At 40.4% G+C, this 27,224-nt stretch overlaps 2 protein-coding genes across 5 annotated transcripts in view; one reads left to right on the top strand and one right to left on the bottom strand.

Annotated features, from left to right (window-relative positions):
• LOC100551841 (C-type lectin BpLec) overlaps positions 1 to 27,224 on the bottom strand; it is a 520,120-nt gene that overhangs the window by 117,140 nt on the left and 375,756 nt on the right. The gene's annotated exons all lie outside the window — the stretch shown is intronic.
• Positions 5,305 to 27,224, top strand: part of impdh1 (inosine monophosphate dehydrogenase 1) — a 70,197-nt gene continuing 48,277 nt past the window's right edge. For 3 of the 4 annotated variants that reach the window (XM_062981268.1, XM_062981270.1, XM_062981269.1), the window contains exons 1-4: positions 5,318 to 5,429; positions 8,157 to 8,255; positions 13,862 to 13,910; positions 21,170 to 21,271. In XM_062981268.1, coding sequence (XP_062837338.1) covers positions 5,407 to 5,429; positions 8,157 to 8,255; positions 13,862 to 13,910; positions 21,170 to 21,271 — 273 coding nt within the window. In that variant the 5' untranslated portion in view covers positions 5,318 to 5,406. Of the gene's footprint in view, positions 5,430 to 8,156; positions 8,256 to 13,861; positions 13,911 to 21,169; positions 21,272 to 27,224 lie in introns of all 4 variants that reach the window. The other variant, XM_062981267.1, reaches the window with a different exon arrangement.

Raw genomic sequence — 27,224 nt, 5'->3', positions numbered from 1 at the left:
AATTAGGTAATGATTATACAAATTAAGCACCAAACATCATGTTATACAACAAATCTGACAGAAAATGTAGTTCAATACTCAGTAATGCTATGTTGTAATTACTGTATTTACAAATTTAGCACCAAAATATCACAATGAATTTAAAACACTGACTACAAAACATTGACTACTAAACGGCAGACTGCGTTGGATAATCCAGAACTTTGGATAACTGAATGTTGGATAAGTGAGATTCTACTGTAATATGAAATAATTACTGTGGTAATCCAGAACAACCCAATTCTGCCATGGAGGACACAATCCAAGCACTCCCAACAGATGGCCACCCAGCCTCTCAATAATAATAAGAATAAGAATATTGTGCAATCCTAAGGTTAGCAGATACCCCTAAGGATCATCCAGTTCAACTTCCTTATATCATGCAGGAGGACACAATCCAACCACTCCTGACAGATGGCCATCCAATATCTGCACAATAATAACACACATCGAATCATAGCATCAGACAGTTAGGAGACACCCCTAAAGGCCATCCACTCCAACTCAACTCTGCCATGGAGGACACAATCCAAGCACTCCCAACAGATGGCCACCCAGCCTCTCAATACTAATACTACTACTACTAATAATAATAACAACATCATACAATCCTAAGGTTTGGAGTTACCCCTAAGGATCATCCAGTTCAACTTCCTTATATCATGCAGGAGGACACAATCCAACCACTCCTGACAGATGGCCATCCAATATCTGCACAATAATAACACACATCGAATCATAGCATCAGACAGTTAGGAGACACACCTAAAGGCCATCCACTCCAACTCAACTCTGCCATGGAGGACACAATCCAAGCACTCCCAACAGATGGCCACCCAGCCTCTCAATACTAATACAGTAGAGTCTCACTTATCCAACACTCACTTATCCAACATTCTGGATTATCCAAAGCATTTTTGCAGTCAATGTTTTCAATACATCATGATATTTTGATGCTAAATTCGTAAATACAGTAATTACTACATAGCATTACTGTGTATTGAACTACTTTTTCTGTCAAATTTGTTGTATAACATGTTTTGGTGCTTAATTTGTAAAATTATAACCTAATTTAATGTTTAATAGGCTTTTCCTTAATCTCTCCTTATTATCCAACATATTCGCTTATCCAACATTCTGCCAGCCTGTTTACGTTGGATAAGTGAGACTCTACTGTACTACTACTACTAATAATAACAACATCATACAATCCTAAGGTTTGGAGTGACCCCTAAGGGTCATCCAGATCAACTTCCTTCTACCATGCAGGAGGACACAATCCAAGCGCTCCTGACAGATGGCCATCCAGCCTCTACATAATAATGATGATGAAGAAGAGGATAATAATAATAATAATAATAATAATAATAATAATAATAATAATAATAAATTATAATAATAGAAGCATAGAATCCAAGAGTTTGGAGAGACTCCTAGGGGCCATCCAGCCCAACCCTTTCTACTATGCAGCTGGACACAACCCAAGCTTTCACAACACATGGACAACGTATAAATACTACACAATACTAAAGGTAAAGGTAAAGGTTTCCCCCTGACATTAAGTCCAGTCATGTCTGACTCTGGGGCCTGGTGCTCATCTCCATTTCTAAGCCGAACAGCCGGCGTTGTCCGTAGACACCTCTAAGGTCATGTGGCCGGCATGACTGCATGGAGCGCCCTTACTTTCCCGCCGGAGCGGTACCTATTAATCTACTCACATTTGCATGTTTTTCAACTGTGAGGTTGGCAGGAGCTGGAGCTAACAGCGGCCGCTCCTGCCGCTCCCGGGGTTTGAACCAGGGACCTTTTGGTCTCCAGCTCAATGCTTTAACGCACTTCGCCACCGGGGCTCCTTATACAATACTACACAGGGACATAGACCCCCCCGCCTCTACCCTCACCACTTTCACAGAACACAAATAACCCAATGCATACTAAACATAAAGACAACCATACAACAGACATTCAATACCACCACTACCTCAACAAGTTCTCACCAACACCACCAGACAACGCCACAGCAATGCGTGGCCAGGCACAGCTAGTTATTACTATTATTGATCCTGGATCTGTCAGGAGGGTTTCAATGGTGTCTCCCTGCTTGGCAGAAGGGGGCGGACTGGATGGCCTTTGGGGTCTTTTTAAACAATACTTATTATTATTATTACAGTAGAGTCTCACTTATCCAACACTCACTTATCCAACGTTCTGGATTATCCAACGTATTTTTGGAGTCAATGTTTTCAATATATCATGATATTTTGGTGCTAAATTCGTAAATACAGTAATTACTACATAGCATTACTGCGTATTGAACTGCTTTTTCTGCCAAATTTGTTGTATAACATGATGTTTTGGTGCTTCATTTGTTAAATCATAACCTAATTTGATGTTTAATAGGCTTTTCCTTAATGCCTCCTTATTATCCAACATATTCGCTTATCCAACATTCTGCCAGCCCGTTTATCTATATATATAAAAGGGTAAGGAGACTTCGGCCTAGGACAAAACAACAAAACTACACATCCCAGAAACACTAAACTTGGCAGCACAACCCCTCATCCATGCCTCTACGTTCATACAACAAAAAGAAAAGAAAAATAAAGTCCTAATTAGAGGGAGAGGAATAATTGTTTTTATCCAATTGCTGCCAGTTAGAAGGCTAAGCTCCGCCCACTTGGTCTCCTAGCAACCTACTCAGCCCAGGGGATAGGCAGAGTTAGGCCTCACTTAGGTCTCTTCCACACTGCCTATAAAATACAGATTATCTGATTTGAACTGGATTATATGGCAGTGTAGACTCAAGGCCCTTCCACACAGCTATATAACCCATTTATAATGGACTTAATGTCAGGTAAAACCTTGACCCTTTACCTTAACTAGCACCAATTCCTCAAGACTTTATTTCCCATACCACCAGACTTCGCCACAGCAACGCGTGGCTGGGCACAGCTAGTGTTGGATAAGTGAGACTCTACTGTATTATTATTATTATTATTATTATTATTATTATTATTGATCCTGGATGGCCATCTGTCAGGAGGGCTTCAATGGTGTCTCCATGCTTGGCAGAAGAGGACGGACTGGATGGCCTTTGGGGTCTCTTCCAACTCTAATATTCTATGATTCCACTCATAAGGAATTGGGCAGAGGGTCTCGAGTTCGGGAGTCATTTGAGGAGGAGGAGGAAAGCAAGGGAAGGAAGGAAGGAAGCGTGTAATCAAATTATTCTGCGTCTCATGTCCAGTTGGCCGGAATGGGATCCGGCCTCACCCCAAGCACATGACACTGGGAAGGACATGATGCCCATCGCCGGTCAGCAGACCCATTGGGGACACGCGCACTCACCATCAGAATGCTAATTTCTTGCAAGTTTATTAAATCAGTATTATATACATGGACGATAAACCATGGCCGGCCTTTCTTTATGGAAGGTGAAAAGAATATTATAGAGCCCACAGTGGTGCAATGGGGTAAACCCTTGTGCCGGCAGGACTGCTGACTTAAAGGTTGGCGGTTCGAATCCAGGGACAGCATGGGTGAGCTCTCTCTGTCAGCTCCACCTCCCCATGCGGGGACATGAGAGAAGCCTCCCACAAGGATGGTAAAAACATCAAAACATCCGGGCAATGTCCCCTGGGCAACGTCCTCACAGACAGCCAATTCACTCACACCAGAAGCAACTTGCAGTTTATCAAGTCACTCCTGATACAAAAAATAATTCCTATTATTTATTATTATTCATTATTCATTATTATTATTATAATAATACAGCAAACAAGATAGATATGCTGGATTTCGTTTCATAAAATCACAAGTCGAACACTTCCCAAGTGTCTAGGACTGTGTGATGTATTTTCGGATAATAATAATTCGAATTATTATTATTATTATTCCTTCTCCAGTGTGTTCCCTTTGCTGGGTAGCACAGACCCTTATTCATTATTATTATTATTATTATTAATCATTCATAATCATCATCACCATCAATTCTCCAGGGTGATCTCCTTGCTGGGCAAAACAGACCCTTATTCATTATTATTATTATTATTCATCAACATTATTATTCATTAATAATAATGAACCTCACAACCTCTGAGGATGCCTGCCATAGATATGTTAATTTTATCAATATTTGTATGTATGTATTTTTATCCTTTACAATTTTATCTTGTAAATCGCCTAGAGCATCTTGGATGGAGGACAATTAATAAGTAATTAAATGATGATGATGATGATGATGTGGGCGAAACGCCAGGAGAGAATGCTGCTGGAACATGGCAACCTTTGAGGATGCCTGCCATAGATGTGGGCGAAACGCCAGGAGAGAATGCTGCTGGAACATGGCAACCTTTGAGGATGCCTGCCATAGATGTGGGCGAAACGCCAGGAGAGAATGCTGCTGGAACATGGCAAGCTCTGAGGATGCGTGCCATAGATGTGGGCGAAACGCCAGGAGAGAATGCTGCTGGAACATGGCAAGCTCTGAGGATGCCTGCCATAGATGTGGGCGAAACGCCAGGAGAGAATGCTGCTGGAACATGGCCATATATACCTCACAACCTCTAAGGATGCCTGCCATAGATGTAGGCGAAACGTCAGGAGAGAATGCTGCTGGAACATGGCCATATATACCTCACAACCTCTAAGGATGCCTGCCATAGATGTAGGCGAAACGCCAGGAGAGAATGCTGCTGGAACATGGCCATATATACCTCACAACCTCTAAGGATGCCTGCCATAGATGTAGGCGAAACGTCAGGAGAGAATGCTGCTGGAACATGGCCATATATACCTCACAACCTCTAAGGATGCCTGCCATAGATGTAGGCGAAACGTCAGGAGAGAATGCTGCTGGAACATGGCCGGGCAGCCCGGAAAACTCACAGCAACCCAGGCGGACGGCTGTTAGGAACGGTGGGAGCTGCAGTCCAAAACACGCCTTGCAAGGCTCTTGCACTGGTTCCGGACTCCAACTCCCAGGAGCCCCTCCTATCTCGGCAACCAGCCAGGAACTCTGGGAGTTGGAGTCCAAAACAAAGGAGGCGGAAGCGCCTGCCTTGTGTGTTGAGGCTCCCGGTCCGCCCCGCCCACAGAGGGGGCGTGGCCTAAGCCAGTCCCCGCCCCGCTTTGCTTGGAGGGGAAAAGGGGGAAGTCCCTGCGTGGTGGGCGCGGTGGGCGTGGCCTGGGCTAGGCCCCTCCCCCGTGCGTGGCGCACGAGAAAGACCCGGAGCAGAAGCGCCCGAGGAAGGGAGGGAGGGAGGGAGAGGAAGGAGGGAGAGGAAAAGGAAGGAAGGAAGGAAGGAAGAGGGGAAGGAGGAGGAGGAGGAAGAGGAGGAGGAGGCCCGGCCGGGAGGAGACGCCGCCATGGGCGAGGGGGAGCCGCCCAGGTAGGAAGAAGGGAAGGAAGGAAGGAAGGAAGGCATTGGGCATGGGAGGAAGAGGAGGAGGAAGGGAAGAGGGAAAGGTGGAAGTGGGAGGGAGGAAAAGATGGAACTAGGAAGGAAGGAAAGAATTAGGCATGGGAGGGAGGGAGGAAAACGTGGAAGAAGAAGGGATGGAAGGGAAGAAGGAAAGGTGGAAGTGGGAGGGAGGGAGGGAGGAAGGAAGTAAATGATGGGAAGAGGAGGGAAGGAATTAAGCATGGGGAGGAAGGATGGAGGAAAACGTGGAGAAGGAAGGGAAGAGAGGGAGGAAGTGGGAGGGAGGAAAATAATGGAAAGATGAATTAAGCATGGGAAGGAGGAAGGGAAGGAAAGAGGAGGGATGGGTGGGATGGATGGAAGGAAGGAAGGAAGGAAAAAGGGAAAGAGGGAGGAAGTGGGAGGGAAGGGAAGAGGGAAAGAAGGAAGTGGGAGGGAAACGGAGGGAGGAAGGGAAGGAAGAAAAGAGGGGAAGGTAGGAAGGAGAGGAAGGAAGTGGGAGGGAAATGAGGGAGGAGGAAGAGAAAGAAGGAAGGAAGGAAGGAAGGAAAGAGGAAGAAGTGGGAGGGAGGAAATGGAAATAGGAAGGAAGGGAAAGGAGGGAAGGAATTAAGCATGGGAGGGAGGGAGGGAGGAAAACATGGAGGAGGAAGGGAAGGAAAGAGGGAGGAAGTGGGAAGGAAGGAAACATGGGGAGGGGTGAAAGGGAGGAAGAGAAGAAAGGCAAATAATGGAAAGAAGAAAGAAGGAATGAAGCATGGGAGGGAGGGAAGGGGAAAGAGGGAGGAAGTGGGAGGGAGGAAGAGAAGGAAAGAAAGGGGAAGGAGAGGAAGGAAGTGGGAGGAGAAAGAAGGAAAAGATGGAAAGAGGAAGGAAAGAAAGATGGGAAGTAAAAGGAGGGATGGGAGGAATAGAAGAGAAGGAAGGAAGGGAGGAAAAGATGGAAAGAGGAAGGAAGGAAGGAGAAAGAGAAGGAAGGAAAGAGGAAGGAAGTCGGAGGGAGGGAAGAGAAGGAAGGGTGGGTGGAAGGGAGGGATGGAGGAGTGGAAGGGAGGAAGAGAAGGAAGGAAAAGGCGGAAAGAGGAAAAGTGAGAGGGGGAAGGGAAGGAAAAAAGGAGAGAGGAAGGGAAGGGACTGAGGAAATGATGGAAAGAGGAAAACGTGGGAGGGAGGAAGAGAAGGAAGAAAGGAGTGGAAGTGGGAAGGAGGAAAACTGGGGGAGGAGGAAGAGAAGACAGGAAAGGAAAGGAAAAGAAGGAAGGAAGTCGGAGGAAAAAGCGGGAAGAGGAAAACATGGGAGGGAGGAAGAGAAGGGAGGAAGGAAAAAGGAAGAGGAGGAAAACAAGGGAGGAGGCAAAGATGGAGAGAGCAGGGAGGGAGGAAACAGAGGGAAGGAATCAAGTATAGGAGGAAGGGAGGGAGGAAAACAGGAGGAAAGGAAAGAGGGAAAGAGGGAGGAAGTGGGAGGGAAGGAAAGATGGAAAGAAGGAAGTGGGAGGGAAACGGAGGGAGGAAGGGAAGGAAGAAAAGAGGGGAAGGTAGGAAGGAGAGGAAGGAAGTGGGAGGGAAATGGAGGAGGAAGAGAAAGAAGGAAGGAAGGAAGGAAAGAGGAAGAAGTGGGAGGGAGGAAATGGAAATAGGAAGGAAGGGAAAGGAGGGAAGGAATTAAGCATGGGAGGGAGGGAGGAAAACGTGGAGGAGGAAGGGAAGGAAAGAGGGAGGAAGTGGGAAGGAAGGAAACATGGGGAGGGGTGAAAGGGAGGAAGAGAAGAAAGGCAAATAATGGAAAGAAGAAAGAAGGAATGAAGCATGGGAGGGAGGGAAGGGGAAAGAGGAAGGAAGTGGGAGGGAGGAAGAGAAGGAAAGAAAGGGGAAGGAGAGGAAGGAAGTGGGAGGAGAAAGAAGGAAAAGATGGAAAGAGGAAGGAAGGAAAGAAAGATGGGAAGGAAAAGGAGGGATGGGAGGAATAGAAGAGAAGGAAGGAAGGGAGGAAAAGATGGAAAGAGGAAGGAAGGAAGGAGAAAGAAGGAAGGAAAGAGGAAGGAAGTCGGAGGGAGGGAAGAGAAGGAAGGGTGGGTGGAAGGGAGGGATGGAGGAGTGGAAGGGAGGAAGAGAAGGAAGGAAAAGGCGGAAAGAGGAAAAGTGAGAGGGGGAAGGGAAGGAAAAAAGGAAAGAGGAAGGGAAGGGACTGAGGAAATGATGGAAAGAGGAAAACGTGGGAGGGAGGAAGAGAAGGAAGAAAGGAGTGGAAGTGGGAAGGAGGAAAACTGGGGGAGGAGGAAGAGAAGACAGGAAAGGAAAAGAAGGAAGGAAGTCGGAGGAAAAAGCGGGAAGAGGAAAACATGGGAGGGAGGAAGAGAAGGGAGGAAGGGAAAAGGAAGAGGAGGAAAACAAGGGAGGAGGCAAAGATGGAGAGAGGAGGGAGGGAGGAAACAGAGGGAAGGAATCAAGTATAGGAGGAAGGGAGGGAGGAAAACAGGAGGAAAGGAAAGAGGGAAAGAGGAAGTAAGGAAGAGGAAGAGATGGAGGAAGTAGAGAAGGAAGGAGGGATGGGGTCTTTGGGTGTGATGGGGGTCCTCTTGCTGGATTAACACCCACTTGTTTCTTCCTCTCTTCCTCCCTTCCTGCTTGCTTCCTGCTTTGCCTCTACTTCCTCCCCACTTCCTGCTCCCCCCCCCCCGAATATCCCTGCAGCCTGGCGGAATACCTGATCAGCGGCGGGACCGGATACGTCCCCGAGGACGGACTCACCGCCCAGCAGCTCTTCGCCACCTCCGACGGACTCACCTACAAGTAAGTCAACACACAACAACAACAACAACAACAACAACAGGAAGGGGAGGGGTCACAGACCGCAGGGAGGAAGGGATGCATCAAGATGACCACCCAGCCATAGATAGGAATATACAGTAGCGTCTCACTTATCCAACATAAACGGGCCGGCAGAATGTTGGATAAGCGAATATGTTGGATAATAAGGAGGGATTAAGGAAAAGCCTATTAAACATCAAATTAGGTTATGATTTTACATATTAAGCACCAAAACATAATGTTATACAACAAATTTGACAAAAAAAGTAGTTCAGTACGCAGTAATGCTATGTAGTAATTACTGTATTTACAAATTTAGCACCAAAATATCACGATGTATTGAAAACATTGACTACAAAAATGCGTTGGATAATCCAGAACATTGGATAAGCGAGACTCTACTGTATAGGCAGGTATACACTGTTCTAGGATATATCTGTCATAGAATAATATATCTATGAGATATCAGTCATAGAATAATACATTTGGACGGGACCCCCAAAGGTCATCCAATCCAACCCCCTTCCACTAGGCAAGGAGGCACAATCAGATCACACCCAACAGATGGCCACCCGGTCATAGATCATAGATAGATAGGTTGACACACACTGTCCTATGAGATATCAGTCATAGAATAATACATTTGGAAGAGACCCCCAAAGGTCATCCAGTCCAACCCCCTTCCACTAGGCAAGGAGGCACAATCAGATCACACCCAACAGATGGCCACCCGGTCATAGATCATAGATAGATAGGTTGACACACACTGTTCTATGAGATATCAGTCATAGAATAATACATTTGGACGGGACCCCCAAAGGTCATCCAGTCCAACCACTGCATCCCAGTCTCCGGGGCAGCAGGAAACGATCCTAGCTCCTCCTCCTCCTCCTCAATGGGACCTCCTTTCAGATATATGATTAATTATAAATTATAAATATATCAAACCCTTGCCGCCCGCCTCGCTGCTCTTCTCCGGCCGAACTTCCCCAACTTTCTCGTCTGACTCATGGCTTGCGGCCCAGCCTTCAGGTCAGCGTGCAAAATGCAAAATGCTCTAAAATTGTTGATACATTTCTGCCTCTCCCTTATTTATTTCCTATGGGTTTACTGCGAAGCCCTGTTTCCCCCAAAGTGGGGAGAGGGTGGCCTTGTTTGTGCATTGCAGCAGGGAGTTCCACAGATAAAGCATGCCTTATCGCTTGTTGACTTTTTAAATTGGGGAAAGAAGGAGCCATTGCAACCAGGCTTCAGGGTCCTGCTCAATGGCAGCACTGCCCAGGCCTTGCAAAGCCGCCTTATTATTATTATTACCGTATATACTCGAGTATAAGCCGACCCGAATATAAGCCGAGGTACCTAATTTTACCACAAAAAAACTGGGAAAACATTGACTCCAGTATAAGCCGAGGGTGGTGAATTTCAGAAATAAAAATAGAAACCAATAAAATTACATTAATCGAGGCATCAGTAAGTTAAATGTTTTTGAATATTTACATCAAGCTCAAATTTAAGATAAGACTGTCCTATAACTCTGATCCAATCATGATTCTCATCTTCTTCAATGTGAATGTGCTTATGTATCCTTTTAATAATAATAGAGTAAAATAATACATGTAATAATAATAATAGGAAAATAATACATATTCTCATCTTCTTCAATGTAAATGTGCTTATGTATCCTTTTAATAATAATAGAGTGAAATAATACATGTAATAATAATAATAGGAAAATAATACATATTCTCATCTTCTTCAATGTAAATGTGCTTATGTATCCTTTTAATAGTAATAGAGTAAAATAATACATGTAATAATAATAATAGGAAAATAATACATATTCTCATCTTCTTCAATGTAAATGTGCTTATGTAGCCTTTCAATAATAATAGAGTAAAATAATACATGTAATGATAATAATAATAGGAAAATAATACATATTCTCATCTTCTTCAATGTAAATGTGCTTATGTATCCTTTTAATAATAATAGAGTAAAATAATACATGTAATAATTGACTCGAGTTAAAACATTAAGCCGAGAGCAGTAAATTTCAGAAATAAAAATAGATACCAATAAAATTACATTAATTGAGGCATCGGTAGGTTAAATGTTTTTGAATATTTACATAAAACTAAGATAAGACTGTCCAACTCTGATTAAATCATTATTCTCATCTTCTTCAATGAAAATGTGCTTATAATAATATATATAATAATAATAAGAAGAAGAAGAAGAAGAAGAAGAAGTTTATTTATATCTCCCCCAAAGGGGACTTACGTATCCTTTTAATAATAATCGAATAAAATAATAAATGCAATAATACTATGTAATAGTACTAATAAATAGAGTAAAATAATAAATGTAACAATAATCATATCAGAGTGAAATAATAAAATGTATTCATAATAATAAAATAGAGTAAATAAGTATAATAGTAACAATAATAATAGAGTAAAATAATAAATGTAATCATAATAAATAGAGTAAAATAATAAATGTAGTAATACCAATAATAATAGAGAAAAATGATAAATGTACCATATATACTCGAGTAGAAGCCGACCTGAATATAAGCCAACCAGGACCCTCACCCGAATATAAGCCGAGGGGGGCTTTTTCAGTTTTAAAAAAAGGCTGAAAAACTCGTCTTATACTTGAGTATATACAGTAATTTGTTCTCGAATGCAGATGATGTTCTTCATAAATCTAATTCATTACGGCGTAATTTTCTATCCCAAGTCCCTTTGGGAGGGGGCACGCTTTGCATTAATGGCCCAAACATCAACCAGGAAACTCTTTGCAAAACTCTTTGCAAAACGAGTTCCTGTGCATGCAAATCCATACTTTGCTTGTATCAGATTTAAAAGAAATACTTCTTTTTGATGTGGCTTATTTGCACTCCTGTCAGTGCAACCTGTGCAAGGTTTTCAGATTTGCTAGATCTGATAGACATTTGGCATATTAATGCAAACACTAAGACGGCAGGTCGTGGCAAGTTGGACCTTGGAAGTTGGACCTCTGAGGATGCCTGCCATAGATGTGGGCGAAACGTCAGGAGAGAATGCTTCTGGAACATGGCCACACAGCCCGAAAGACATACAATATAAACCCAATAGTGTTTATATTTGATCCTGTTTTAATGTTTGCATATTTTTATATTTTAAATTGTGTACTAATGTTAGGAGGTGCCCGGTGGCGCAGCAGGTGCTGACTGAAAGGTCAGTAGTTCATATCTGTGGAGTAGGGTAAGCTCCCGCTGTCAGCCCCAGCTCCTGCCAACCTAGCAGTTCGAAAACATGCCAATGTGAGTAGATCAATAGGTACCGCTCTGGTGGGAAGGTAACACCTTGGAGGTGTCTATGGACAACGCCGGCTCTTCAGCTTAGAAATGGAGATGAGCACCGATCCCAGAGTTGGACACGACTGGACTTGATGTCCGGGGAAAACCTAAACTAATGCTTTTATGTTAAGCCTCTTTGAGTCTCCTACATAAGAGATATATTATATTAAAAAAATATAATAATCATAATAATAAATTCCCAGTTAAAAACCATTAAAACCCAGTTATTTATTTATTTATTTATTTTATTTAAAACAAGTTTTTTCTGCCCTTCCTTCTAATCCTGAAGGGGACTGAGGGCGGAGCACATCATATATCCAATATAATTTACAATAATATATAATATTATAATATACTAGCTGTGCCCTGCCACGCGTTGCTGTGGCCCATTGGAATTGCACAGAATAGCTCCGGTTTTTGGGTTTTTTTAGGACCTGTGGAGGTTTGTGACGTGATATTTTGTGGTTTCAACCTCGAGGCGTAGATGATGGATTGTGTTGTGAAATTTCGAGGTTGGGGGGTGTTTAGTTTTGTTGTTTTGCTCGGTGCCAGGATTCCATCACTCTTTTATATATATAGACTAGCTGTGCCCAGCCACGCGTTGCTGTGGGAAAGTGGTGGTGGTATTGGTTAAAAGTTGTTGCGGAATTTTTATTTGACGTTATTTGTATTTTTAAAATTAATTTTATTGTAACTTATCATTTTTATTTATTATATTTTATTATTTTGTTGTATTATTTTTAGTTATTTTGTTATAGTATTTTATTGTATTAATTTTTTAGTGTTTTTAATTATTTTTATTGTATTATTTGTATTTATTTTATTTTTTATTTTATTAACACTGGGCTGAGTGGGTTGCTAGGAGACCAAGTGGGCGGAGCTTAGCCTTCTAAATGGCAGCAATTGGATAAAAACAATTATTGCTCTCCCTCTAAGTAGGACTTTATTTTTCTTTTCTTTTTGTTGTATCAACCTAGACGCATGGATGATGGGTTGTGTTGTCAAATTTCGAGGTTGGGGGGCCTGTAGTTTTGTTGTTTTGTGGGTCGCTGTGATGCCATCACTCATTTATATATATAGATTGTATATGCATATAATATTAATAATAATATTTTGTGATACAATATAATACTAATAATACAACATAAAAATATTAATTATATATTATATATTACCTGTAATATTACAGTAAAGTCTCACTTATCCAACATAAACGGGCCAACAGAATGTTGGATAAGCGAATATGTTGGATAATAAGGAGGGATTAAGGAAAAACGTATTACACATCAAATTAGGTTATGATTTTACAAATTAAGCACCAAAACATCATGTTATACAACAAATTTGACAGAAAAAGTAGTTCATTACACAGTAATGCTATGTAGTAATTACTGTATTTACGAATTTAGCACCAAAATATCACAATGTATTGAAAACATTGACTACAAAAATGCGTTGGATAATCCAGAACGTTGGATAAGCGAGTGTTGGATAAGTGAGACTCTACTGTACTAATAATATTACAATATATTGATATAGTACAATGTCAATGTAGTAATTTATTGCCAGTATTGTGTTATGCTAATAATATAATATTGTATGTAAATTAAATTTGTAAGGGCAGGATATAAATGTATTAAATAAATAAGTAAGTAAATAAATAAATAAATATGGCAAACATTCCATGCCGGGGCATAAAATAATTATAAATATACACAAACATTAAAAGCATTAAACATTAAAACATTAAACATCAAAATAAGCGAAAGCCCAAGCAAATGCAATAAGGAACATAAAACACATCAAACAACAAAAACCACGCGCGAATGAGAACAAGCATTAACATAAAAAAATTAGCAAAAACATTGGTAAAAACATATTAAAATACAGCAATAAAATCATAAAAACGGGCTGGGCAAAAGTGCGCTAAGCGATTTTTGCAAACACGAGGTAGTTTTATAATAAAGTGCTACAAAATCGTGGAAGATTTATAGTGGGGTGGAAAATAAAAGTGGCAAAACAGAATGCATCTTCCAAGAAGAGAAGAGATTTGGACTCTCTTGAATCAGAGTGTTTTGAAAGCGGAGGTCAGGTGGAGGGGGATTTTGTTCTGGGTTGGACTAGATGGCCTCTTGGGCCCCCTCCATGGTCCGCCAGGGTCTCCACCGAAATAATAAGCATTTTTTCCTTTCCCTGGTTGGCCGTTTGGTGAGAGTAACACTTTTTTCTCCCTTTCTTTCGACAGTGACTTCCTGATCCTTCCCGGATTCATTGACTTCACAGCGGACGAGGTGGTGAGTTCGAGTCTCTGTGTAACACGATTTTTGTTCCTGGGTTGTCCGTGTCATTTCCTAATTGGTTCTATCATTAAAAAAAACATGAGGAAAGTGTAATAAACTGCCCAAACTTTGTTTCTGCAGAAGGGACATTATTTATTTATTTACGTATTTATTTATTTACAGTATTTCTATTCCACCCGTCTTTCTCACCCCGAAGGGGACTCAGTGTCGCACCTCAGGCTAAGTTCACCTTGCTATAGTCAGACATACAGGTAGTCTTTTGAAGTTTTTATTAAGCAAAGGAGAATATAAATCAAGCAAGCAATCAAAAGGTAATTCAAAGTTGTAGTGAAAGAGTCAATAGGTCCAAGAGATTCACAAAGTACACAAATGTCTAATAATCCAAAAGGCTAGGTCCATAGGTTCAAAGAGCATAACAGGAATAATAATCCATAAGGCAAAGAATTGGTCCATAGAGTCCAAAGCACAAGGTCCAAGAACCCAAGATAATCCACAAGGTGAAGAATTAGTCCATAGAGTCCAAAAACAATGTCCAAGAATCCACGATAAAGCACAAGGCAAAGAGTCCAAAGAGCAAGGCCCAAGAATCCTAGAACGCTGGCTAGGTAGAACTTCCACACAGATGAAGCGATGAAATTGCAGTGACAAGGAATAGTCTGTGAAAGCAGGCTTTAATAACAATTTAGGAATGCATTCCTCTTCCCACAGCTAGATTCACGTTTGCGCGCCAAACGCTCACTTCTACGGACCTGGGAACCCATCCAAGACAAACGGTCTTCTTTAGATAACTCCCCGTTATCTTGCACCTGGTCAGAAGCTAAACCGTCATCCTCATTATTTTCCAAGGCTGAAGTCTCTCCCTCAATATTTCTCATGTCAGCTTGACCGTTATCTGTTTCTCCTGGAATCAGCAGCTCATCCTGCAACTGCATGTCTGAGCTAACTTCTGCCTCAGACTGCTGATCTTGAATCCCAAATCCAGAATCCCCAGAATCCCCTCCATCTTCATCTAGAATCTGGCCAGCCTGTGGCTGGGATACAACACTTAGGGCGGATCACAATGTACACATACATGGCAGACATTCAATGCCACATGAACATAGAGACAGAGACAGACACAGAGGCAATTTAACCTACTCCAGCTTCCTGAGGATATGCTCGATTCCAGCCACAGGGGGAGCTGCTCCTTCATCATCCACTGTGGCACCGAGTCCTTGATGGAGTACTTCCTCATTCTTCCACATGTTACTGGATGTTTTTTATGGTGTCATAAATTAGTTAAATTAGCCTCCCTGCATAAAGCGGTACCTAAATTTCCTACTTGACAGATGCAATGATCTTTCAGGTTGCTTAGGACAACAGCGAGCTAGGCTATTTAATGGTCGGGCGCTCAATCCGGCCCGGGTTGGCTCGATCTCATGACCTCTCAGTCAGTAGTGATTTATTGCAGCCGGCTACTAACCAGCTGAGCCACAGCCCAGCCCATTTTACAGCACATTTTGCAATAGTTTTTCAATGACTCTCATCGAGTCTCAACCCAAATTTCCTTGGACTGGGAGAGTCCTGGGAGGCTTTATGCAAAAGAGAGAACCCCGCTTATCTCATTCTGCCTTGTTCCCCTTGGGAAACTATAAATTCCTGACTATAAATCCCTTTTTATTAAGGGTGGGCGTAGCAGCGTTCGAAGACACAATGGATTAAATTTGTTTGCAAAATAGATTCTGCTTGGAAATTGGGAATAGTATCTTTTTTTCTATAAGATATTGTACAGATGGTATCAGACTCCGGACAGCTGAGATGTAAATAATAATAATAATAATAATAAGTTCTAGTGATGGTTGGAAATGGATAGAATACAGTAGTAGTAGCAATAATATGTTTCCTTTTATTCTAGAAAAAGCATTTTACTTTGTTTTTGTTCGTTTATCGGTTTGTTTGTTTATTTGTTTGTAGATATATAGGTTTTGTATTAGTAGGTCTAAGTACAGTAGAGTCTCACTTATCCAACATAAACGGGCCGGCAGAACGTTGGATAAGCGAATATGTTGGATAATAAGGAGAGATTAAGGAGAAGCCTATTAAACATCAAATTACGCTATGACTTTACAAATTAAGAACCAAAACATCATGTGATACAACAAATTTGACGGAAAAAGTAGTTCAATAGGCTAGTAATGCTACGTAGTAATTAATGTACAGTAGAGTCTCACTTATCCAACATTCTGGATTATCCAACGCATTTTTGTAGTCGATGTTTTCAATATATCGTGATATTTTGGTGCTAAATTCATAAATACAGTAATTACTACATAGCATTACTGCATATTGAACTACTTTTTCTGCCAAATGTGTTGTCTAACATGATGTTTTGGTGCTTCATTTGTAAAATCATAACCTAATTTGATGTTTAATAGGCTTTTCCTTAATGCCTCCTTATTATCCAACATATTCGCTTATCCAACATTCTGCCAGCCCGTTTATGTTGGATAAGTGAGACTCTACTGTATTTACAAATTTAGCACCAAAATATCATGATGTATTGAAAACATTGTCTACAAAAATGTGTTGGATAATCCAGAACGTTGGATAAGCGAATGTTGGATAAGTGAGACTCTACAGTAATATACATATGTGTGTGTATGTGTGTGAATAAGAAGGCTTTCCAATATTCTCAGGAATGATTGCATCCAGGTCATGTCATTGTTTTTAATACTATAGTTGTAATGTTTGTGTTGTTTTTATCCACTTGCATTGATTTCAATATGTGGTGTTAGCTGCCTTGAATCCTATTGCTGGGAAAAAAGTGGGATGGAAGTGAATTAAAAACTATTCCCAGTGGATGCATGTTGTTGTTGTTTTGTTGTTGTTGTTATTGTGCATTTTCTGAAATAAACAGGAAGCCAGTGTTTAGGTCACTTTCTGTCTTTAAAACAGGCTATTTTGGGCCCATTTCTGGTCTGTTTCTGGTTTGAAAGTGTTATTTCCGGTGAAATTGTGCTGTTTGTAGTTTGAATGTAGTACTAAAGTTCTAGTTTGTTTTTGAGCCACAAACTTTGTTGAATTGGTTGAGATTCATTGGATTTGTCTTGCAAAGACAAAGATTTTGCAGTTTAATAAACTTTCCCCATGGTTTTGTGACAGAACCAGTTAGGAAAGGATATTTATAACCCCGGAACATAGCATAATATTTTGCAATTCTACAATACCTTAATAATGTAATAATATGATATAGTAATAAATATAACTATAACATTATATAATATAATGTGCTGCAGGACATACTGCAAAGACAACCTTTTTGCAGTTTAATCAACTTTTCCCATGTTTTTATGATAGAACCATTTATATAACCCAGGGACAAAAACCGTGTTACATAGTGTAATATAGTGTGATAATATAATATAATTATAACAATGCAAAACAATAATATTTACAGTAATATTACTGTAATTTATGATGATGATATAATATAATTATAATAATGTAATACAATAATATTTATTTATTTCATTTATATACCGCTCTTCTCCCCAGGGGAATTACTGTATATACTCGAGTATAAGCCGACCCGAATATAAGCCAAGGCAACTAATTTTATCACAAAAAAACTGGGAAAACATTGATTCCAGTATAAGCCGAGGGTAGTAAATTTCAGAAATAAAAATAGATACCAATAAAATTACATTAATTGAGGCATCAGTAGGTTAAATGTTTTTGAATATTTACATGAAGCTCAAATTTAAGATGAGATTGTCCAACTCTGATCAAATCATTATTCTCATCTTCTTCAATGTAAATGTGCTTATGTACCCTTTTAATAATAAATAGAAGTAAAATAATAAATGCAATAATAATAATAGTAATAATAATATCAGAATGAAATAATAAATGTATTATTATTAATAATAATAATAATTATAGAGTAAAATAATAAATGTAATAATACCAATAATAATAGAGAAAAATAGTAAATGTACCATATATTTTCGAGTATAAGCTGACCCAAATATAAGCCAACCAGGACCCTCACCCGAGTATAAGCCGAGGGGGGCTTTTTCAGTCTTAAAAAAAGGGCTGAAAAACTAGGCTTATACTCGAGTATATACAGTATATTAAATTACCATAATTATATTTATAATATGATGTTTTAATATAATATAATGTGCTGTAGCAGTGTTTCCCTCCCGCAGAGACAAAGTTTTTGCAGTTTGATCAACTTTCCCCATGGGGTTGTTGTGTGTTTTCCCGGATGCCTGACCATGTTCCAGAAGCATTCTCTCCTGACGTTTCGCCCACATCTATGGCAGGCATCCTCAGAGGTTGTTTATATATTTGTGGAAGGTCCAGGAGACAGACCTTCCACATCTATATAAACCTTCCTTTGTCCGATTTTTCCTCTTTTTCCTCGTTATTTTCGACTATTTCATGGCCTCATTTCCCCCCACTAAAAATCCCAATTTTTCTTTTCCTTCCCCCCCCCTCATTTTCTTCTCTTATTTTCTCAGTTTTTTTCTCAATTTTCCCCTTATTTTTATTGATTTTTTTACTTTTTAAAATCTTAACGTTTTCACCCCATTTTCTTCCAGTTTCTTTATTTCCCCCCCAATTTAACCCATTTTCTTCCTATTTTTACCCTTCTTTTGTCTCTCCTAAAATTTCCTCTTTTTCATTCTTTTTTCCTCGATTTTCTCTATTGTTTAATCTCACTTTTCTCTCCTTTTCCCTTGTTTTGATCCCCGTTTTCTCTCGTTTTCCCCCCTCAATTTCTTCTCTCGTTTTTCTCTCAATATTTATTTTCCCTTCATTTTCTCCCATTTTATCAACATCTTTTTCTCATTTCCCCCCCTTGATTTTTTCTAAAAAAATTTCTCTCAATTTTTCTTTTTCTTCTTTTTTCTCCTTTTCGTTTTTTTCTAATTTCCTTTTCTCAATTTTCAGGCCTTTATTTCCCTTTTTTTTCTCCCCGTTTCCTCTCATTTTTCCCGTTTTTCCTTTTCTTCTGTCCTCAGTTTTTTTCTCCTTTTCCCTTCCGTTTTCCTCTCTTTTCCCCTTGTTCCTTTCCCCCATTTTTTCCTCGTTTTTCCACTCAATTTTTTCGCCTTTTTTCCTCGTTTTTTCCCTCGGCTTTTTATCCCGTTTTTTCCCCTCATTTTTTTCTGCCGTTTTTCTTTGAGAAATGAATAAATGACTCAAGTCCGGAAGGAAGAGCAGCCATCACAATAGGAGGATGGGGGAGAAAAAAATTGTTATTTTTTTCTCCTTGCTTAGTTTTTCCAGTAGCCCTCACAACCTCTGAACACGCTTGCCATAGATGTGGGTGAAACTTCAGGTGAGAATGCTTCTGGAACATGGCAAGGCAGCCCGGAAAACACACAGCAACCCTGTGCTTCTGGCCATGAAAGCCTTTGACAACACAATAATAATAGTAATAATAATAATAACTTAATAACTTGGGAATAATAACTTAATAATAATAACTTAATAATAACAATATTATTAAGTTAATATTAATATTAATAATAATAACTTAATAATAACTTGGGAAGTGTCCGACAGGTGAGAATGCTTCTGGAACATGGCAAGGCAGCCCGGAAAACACACAGCAACCCTGTGCTTCTGGCCATGAAAGCCTTTGACAACACAATAATAATAGTAATAATAATAGTAATAATAATAATAATAATAATAATAATAATAATAACTTAATAACTTGGGAATAATAACTTAACAATAATAACTTAATAATAACAATATTATTAAGTTAATATTAATATTAATAATAATAACTTAATAATAACTTGGGAAGTGTCCGACAGGTGAGAATGCTTCTGGAACATGGCAAGGCAGCCCGGAAAACACACAGCAACACTGTGCTTCTGGCCATGAAAGCTTTTGACAACACAATAATAATAGTAATAATAATAATAATAACTTAATAATAACAATATTATTAAGTTAATATTAATATTAATAATAATAACTTAATAATAACTTGGGAAGTGTCCGACAGGTGAGAATGCTTCTGGAACATGGCAAGGCAGCCCGGAAAACACACAGCAACCCTGTGCTTCTGGCCATGAAAGCCTTTGACAACACAATAATAATAGTAATAATAATAATAATAACTTAATAACTTGGGAATAATAACTTAATAATAATAACTTAATAATAACAATATTATTAAGTTAATATTAATATTAATAATAATAACTTAATAATAACTTGGGAAGTGTCCGGCAGGTGAGAATGCTTCTGGAACATGGCAAGGCAGCCCGGAAAACACACAGCAACCCTGTGATTCCGGCCATGAAAGCCTATGACAACTTTCCCCATGTTTTCAGGATAGAACCAATCAGGAAATGAGATTGACAACCCAGGAACAGACATGGTGTGACATGGTGTTACTTTTAACAACCTGACTTCTCTTTATGGTTTCCAAGGGCGGAGGGTTTGGGCGGGGGGAGTAAGTTCGTCAGCGCTAATTAGGCCAAATGGACTTGTTGGATAATCTGGGATCTGAGCTGGTGAAGGTCAGGCCAAGAAGGGATGCCAGGACACCTTCCTGGTACAAGGAGGACCAACGATGCTATTTGCAGTGGGTGCACGTCGTTGTTTTTGTTGTTGTTGTTGTTGTGGTTGTTGTGTTGTTTCTTATTATATGCCTCTCCCCATGGACTGAAGATGGGGAACTGTAACGTATTTAAAATGCAATATGAATCATCAGTTAAAAACATTAACCGAGAGAAAAGACAAGGTAGATATTCCATAAATACAGCAATGAATGAAGTAGTATAAACATTGCATTAAATGCACATATAATACAGCTTGATGCATTGAAAACGTTTAGTAAACCATTTACGAGGGTTGAATGAAAAGTAATGCCTCCGCCTTCGTAACTCCTGAACAGATGGAAGTCCTGGTCTGAGGCAAGTACTCGCTTGTTCAGTGGACTTTCCTGTACAGTTAGTTCCATTTGGCGGGAAGCCTTAGCATTGAACGGTTGTGTTGTTAAAGTGCAAAGTATGGAACCCTGCGCAGAGGAGTTACGAAGGTGGAGGCATTACTTTTCATTCAACCCTGGTATATACAACCATCATGAAGAAGAATGGAAGGACAATTCAAAAGTTTTGTTCCGACTGTTGTCCCAAGTTCTTAATTTGGGTGTCATCTCAGGAGAAAAGCAGGATGTCAATAAATGCAATAGATTGATTGATGGGCGGATGCTCTTCCTTCCTCCCTCCCTCCCGGTGCAGGACCTGACCTCGGCGCTGACCCGGAAGATCACCCTGAAGACCCCCCTCATCTCCTCCCCAATGGACACCGTCACGGAGTCGGACATGGCCATCGCCATGGCGGTGAGACCCCCATTTATATGGGCCCCTTGCGTCCCTCCCAGTTCTGAATTGTATAAACTCGTAGTGTCTGTGGGAAGTGGGGCAGAAATGCCTCCGTGGGTCCAGTTAGTTCCCCGTTGGGGCAGGGACAGACGGCCTTTCTTGCAGACCCTAAAGGCCATCTAGTCCATCCTCCTGCCAGAGTCAAAGCACCCCCGACAGATGGCCATCCAGCCTCTGTTTCAAAGCCTCCAAGGAAGGAGCCTCCACCGGACTCTGAGGCAGAGAGTTCCACTGCTGAACGTCTCTTCTTACGGTCAGGAAGTTCGTCCTCATGTTCAGTGGAATCTCCTTTCCTGTCATTTGTATATTGTATAATAATAATAATAATAATAATAATAATAATAATAATAATAATAATAATAATGCAGACTGTGCAAGGAAACCGATGAAACCATGGATCATATCCTCAGCTGCTGTAAGAAAATTGCACAGACAGACTACAAACAGAGGCACAACTCTGTGGCCCAAATGATTCATGGGAACTTATGCCTCAAGTACCACCTGCCCGCAGCAAAGAACTGGTGGGATCACAAACCTGAAAAAGTCTTGGAGAATGAGCACGCAAAGATACTGTGGGACTTCCGAATCCAGACTGACAAAGTTCTGGAACACAACACACCAGACATCACAGTTGTGGAAAGGAAAAAGGTTTGGACCATTGATGTTGCCATCCCAGGTGACAGTCGCATTGACGAAAAACAACAGGAAAAACTCAGCCGCTCTCAGGACCTCAAGATTGAACTTCAGAGACTCTGGCAGAAACCAGTGCAGGTGGTCCCAGTGGTGATGGGCACACTGGGTGCCGTGCCAAAAGATCTCAGCCGGCATTTGGAAACAATAGACATTGACAAAATTACGATCTGCCAACTGCAAAAGGCCACCCTACTGGGATCTGCACGCATCATCCGAAAATACATCACACAGTCCTAGACACTTGGGAAGTGTTCGACTTGTGGTTTTGCGAAACGAAATCCAGCATATCTATCTTGTTTGCTGTGTCATACAACGTCGTTGTGTTGATAATAATAATAACAACAACTTTATTTATACCCCACCACCATCTTCCTGCGGGGACTCGGGGTAGCTTACATGGGGCAGAGGCCCAAACAACATAAGGACAAAATAATGTATATTCAAAAAAGAGTAACACACGTAGAAGAAAATGCAAAACTTGAAACTTTACTCTTGCATAGCAGAGTTCGTGGAAGAACAGCAACTTCAGTACAAACTTTATGGTAATAATATACTCACGGTTCTTCTGGAGTCTCAAACTCAATTCATGCTGTGCTTTCCATCAGAAAACATGCCAAAAACATACAGTAAGCTCTCCCAGTGAGACTCCTCCGGAAGTGGCCCAAAACTGGTTGACCTTAATTATCCCAATTACTCAGCCTGCGGATTGTAATCAACTAGGGTGAGCCTTTTTCCCTTAACACACACACAATAATAATAATAATAATAATAATAATAATAATAATAATAATAGACATTGACAAAATTACGATCTGCCAACTGCAAAAGGCCACCTTACTGGGATCTGCACGCATCATCCGAAAATACATCACACAGTCCTAGACACTTGGGAAGTGTTCGACTTGTGATTTTGTGAAACGAAATCCAGCATGTCTATCTTGTTTGCTGTGTCATACAACGTTGTTGTGTCAATAATAATAATAATAATAATAATAATATTCGACTTGTGATTTTGTGATACGAAATCCAGCATATCTATTTTGTTTGCTGTGTCATACAACGTTGTTGTGTCAATAATAATAATAATAATAATAATAATAATAATAGACATTGACAAAATTACGATCTGCCAACTGCAAAAGGCCACCTTACTGGGATCTGCACGCATCATCCGAAAATACATCACACAGTCCTAGACACTTGGGAAGTGTTCGACTTGTGATTTTGTGAAACGAAATCCAGCATATCTATCTTGTTTGCTGTGTCATACAACGTTGTTGTGTCAATAATAATAATAATAATAATAATAATAATAGACATTGACAAAATTACGATCTGCCAACTGCAAAAGGCCACCTTACTGGGATCTGCACGCATCATCCGAAAATACATCACACAGTCCTAGACACTTGGGAAGTGTTCGACTTGTGATTTTGTGAAACGAAATCCAGCATGTCTATCTTGTTTGCTGTGTCATACAACGTTGTTGTGTCAATAATAATAATAATAATAATAATATTCGACTTGTGATTTTGTGATACGAAATCCAGCATATCTATCTTGTTTGCTGTGTCATAATAAAATAATAATAATAATAATGCCTCACAACCTCTGAGGATGCCTGCCCTAGATGTGGGCGAAACGTCAGGAGAGAATGCTTCTGGAACATGGCCAGGCAGCCTGGAAAACACACAACAACCCTGTGATTCCAGCCATTAAAACCTTCGACAACACAATAATAATAGTAATAATAACAACAACTTAATAACTTAATAATAATAACTTAATAATAACAATATTATTAAGTTAATATTAATAATAATAACTTAATAATAACTTGGGAAGTGTCCGACGTGTGATCCAATACAACAGCAGCAGTGTGTCTGCTGTGGACTCATCTTGTTGTGTTTCAAATAATAATAAAAATAATAATAATAATAATACCTCACAACCTCTGAGGATGCCTGCCATAGATGTGTGCGAAACATCAGGAGAGAATGCTTCTAGAACATGGACAGACAGACCGGAAAACACCCAACAACCCTGTGATTCTGGCCATGAAAGCCTTCGACACCACAATAATAGTAATAATAATAATAAAGCTTTATTTATATCCCGCTTTTCTCCCTCACGGGACCCAAAGCGGCCTACAACATACTAAAATCATGTAAACAACAATACAAATACATCAATAAAAAGTATAAAACGTCATCAAATAAAAATTTAAAATAGCAATGATATACATTCTAGTGGAATCATGTCAGATTATATTGCATTTAGTGATCCCACAGGAACTTGTTTATTTATTTATTTACAGTATTTATATTCCGCCCTTCTTTCTCACCCTGAAAGGGACTCAGGTTGGATCACAATGCACATATACATGGCCAACATTCAATGCCATTATTAGACACACAACATATATAGACAGGCACAGAGGCAATTTAACCCTTTCCAGCTTCCGGCTTCCTCAGGGTTTGCTCGATTCCGGCCACAGGGGGAGCTGCTGCTTCATTGTCCACTGTGACACTGAGTCCTTAATGGAGTACTTCCTCATTTCTTTCTGCATGCTGCAGGACATTTTTTACGGTGTTGTAAATTCGTTAAATTAGCCTCCCCATATAAGCAGTACTGTGATGACTCATGGGCCATGTAGTCCCGTTCCTAGCGCTGTTGTGACAGATGAAGAGGAAAACTTAGGTTTTCCTCCGTTTCAGTCAGAATTGGAACTTTCTCAGCCAGAACTGGAACCCTTGCACCTGCAGGAGGTTTGCCTTCCAGAAGTTTGCCAAACAAGCCCTGAGCCAAAATCTCCCCCTTTTTCTCGCCGTGATTATTGTCAACAACAGAGAGGAGCTCAACAGGCTAATCGCAGAAGCCTGAGAATCGCGGCCAAACAAATGGTTGATTAGCCTGCTTCCCATGAGAAACTTTAAGGAGTCATGCATCTGGACCCAGAGAATGGCTTTCGCTTCTGGTTCCCCAGAGAATCTGCTCTTGGCGGGAAACCGAGACCCTACTTAGGTGTTTTGCCCTCGTAGGAATCTTGCGGAGTCAATTCGTCAACTACGGGAGTAGGTTGTGTGTGGACTACGCTCCCGTTTCCAGCCTTGCTTTGCTTCCCAGGACCTTGTTTTGCTTCACGGACCCAGCCTTGCCTTCCTTGACCTCGCCACGAATTTACCACGGATCCTGTTTTTGCTCCTTGTTCTTTGTTGCCTTGAATTAAGCCTTGTATCCAAGAATCAAGTTATTTCCTTGCCTTGCCTAAGTTTCATGGACTAAAGGACCTTGTCTTCTCCCCTCACTTTGCTTGGCAAAGTGAGTGTTTCGGTTATTGGATTACAACTTTGGACCTTAATATCTCATATTGGACATTGTTTCTCTGGACTAATTTTGACCTTTTCTGAAAGATCTACTTCTGAACTATTTCCTACACTTGTTTTTATTAACTTTATATATTTCCTCAATAAAGATATTAGATAGATTCTGGCCTCTGTGTATGGTTATTGGTGCTCTGCAGCCTGGGTCGTGACAAGTACCTAAATTTTCGTACTTGATAGATGCAACTATCTTTCGGATTGCTTAGGTCAACAACGAGCTGAGCAATTTTTAATGGTCGTGCGCTCACCCCGATGCGGGCTGGTTTCGAACTCATGACCTTTAGGTCAGTAGTGATTTATTGCAGCTGGTTACTAACCAGCTGCACCACAGCCCGGCCATGGACCTTAATAACTTGAACCCAATCATGTGAATCCTTCATAGGGCTCCATGGAGCCCCACCAGCCCCAATATCTGGCCCCTTGCCCTGCTACTGAATGCACAAAGATGGAACTAACCAATAAGGCTTTCCTGGTGTCTGCAGAAAGGTCTTCCTTGTGGTCAGATGGACCAGCAACCATGAATGATCCCTCTGAGGGACATCTGAAAGATCTGAGGAAAGAAGGTTGGGAGAAGAGAGGCATGACGGCCATGTATAAATGGATGAAGGGGAGTCATTAGGAAGAGAGAGCAAGGAAAAATGGATAAGGGAACTCAAAACTCCTGCTGGAAATGGAAAGACCACATTGGATCGTGCTATCATGTTTGGTGGACATGTAACGAGACTGGTAAATTCTGGAAAATGATACATACAGAATCTCAGAAAATATTAGGGAAAAAATTTCCAATGAAACCAGAATATTATTTACTAAATTTGACAGACTCAGAAACAAAATTTAACGCAAACGATGACAAATTATTGACATATATTAATACAGCTGCAAGGATTATCTATGCAAAACATTGGAAATCACAATTAATTCCGGGGAAGGAAGAATGGCTTGAGAAAATTGAAGATATAAGGGACATGGATGAACTAACATTTTTACTGAAGATGCATAGAGGACAGCCAATAAAAAAGACGGACTGGGACCAATATAAAAAGTATATGGACATGCAGTAAGAAACAAGCCTTGTTACGGAAGAATTAATTTGGATATACCAATACAATCAGGACTGAAAAACAATTATAAAGTTGACTTAAATGGATCCCCAAAAAGGAAGAAGGGAAGTACAATAAGTATGTGAATGTTTATGTGTGGGGTTTTTTTTTCTTTTTCTCTCTTTCTCTTTTTGGTAGCTGTAGTTTTTAATGGTTATGTGTTGTAGAAACTCAATAAAAATCATTTTTAAAAAAAAGGAAGAGAGAGCAAGCTCTGGAGGCTAGGATTCAATGGAGCCATGGGTTCAAATGGCAGGAAAGGAGATTCCATTGAACATTAGGAAGAAGTTAAAAGCTGTTCAGCAGTGGAACTCTCTGCGTGAAGTCTGGTGGAAGCCCCTTCCTTGGAGGCTTTGAAACAGAAGCTGGATGGCCATCTGTTAGGGGGACTTTGAATGTGTTGCTGCGAAGGCACCTCAAAACCACACTGGAGCCCCAGAATATAAGCAACAGACTGTTTATTGAAGGTTATATGCAAGCAGTAGCAATTTCAAAGTTCAGAGTCAATAGAATGGGTTTAAATCCACAAGAACAAAGTACTTGGAAATCTTGAATTAAGAGTCTATAAGAACAGAGTCCAAACCGGATATCAGAGTCAGTCCCAAGAAAGGTGTCAAGAACAGTCCGAACAAGATATCAAGGATTAATCCAAAGCATGAGTCAAACTGGAGCACAGGCACAAAACTCTAGGTTTAGTCCAAGGAACAAAGTCAGTGATGGAACACAAGGCAAGGG

The sequence above is a fragment of the Anolis carolinensis genome, chromosome 5 (genome assembly GCF_035594765.1).
Source record: "Anolis carolinensis isolate JA03-04 chromosome 5, rAnoCar3.1.pri, whole genome shotgun sequence".
In the NCBI taxonomy this organism is placed as follows: Eukaryota; Metazoa; Chordata; class Lepidosauria; order Squamata; family Dactyloidae; genus Anolis; species Anolis carolinensis.
This window is presented reverse-complemented; position numbering and strand designations above follow the sequence as displayed.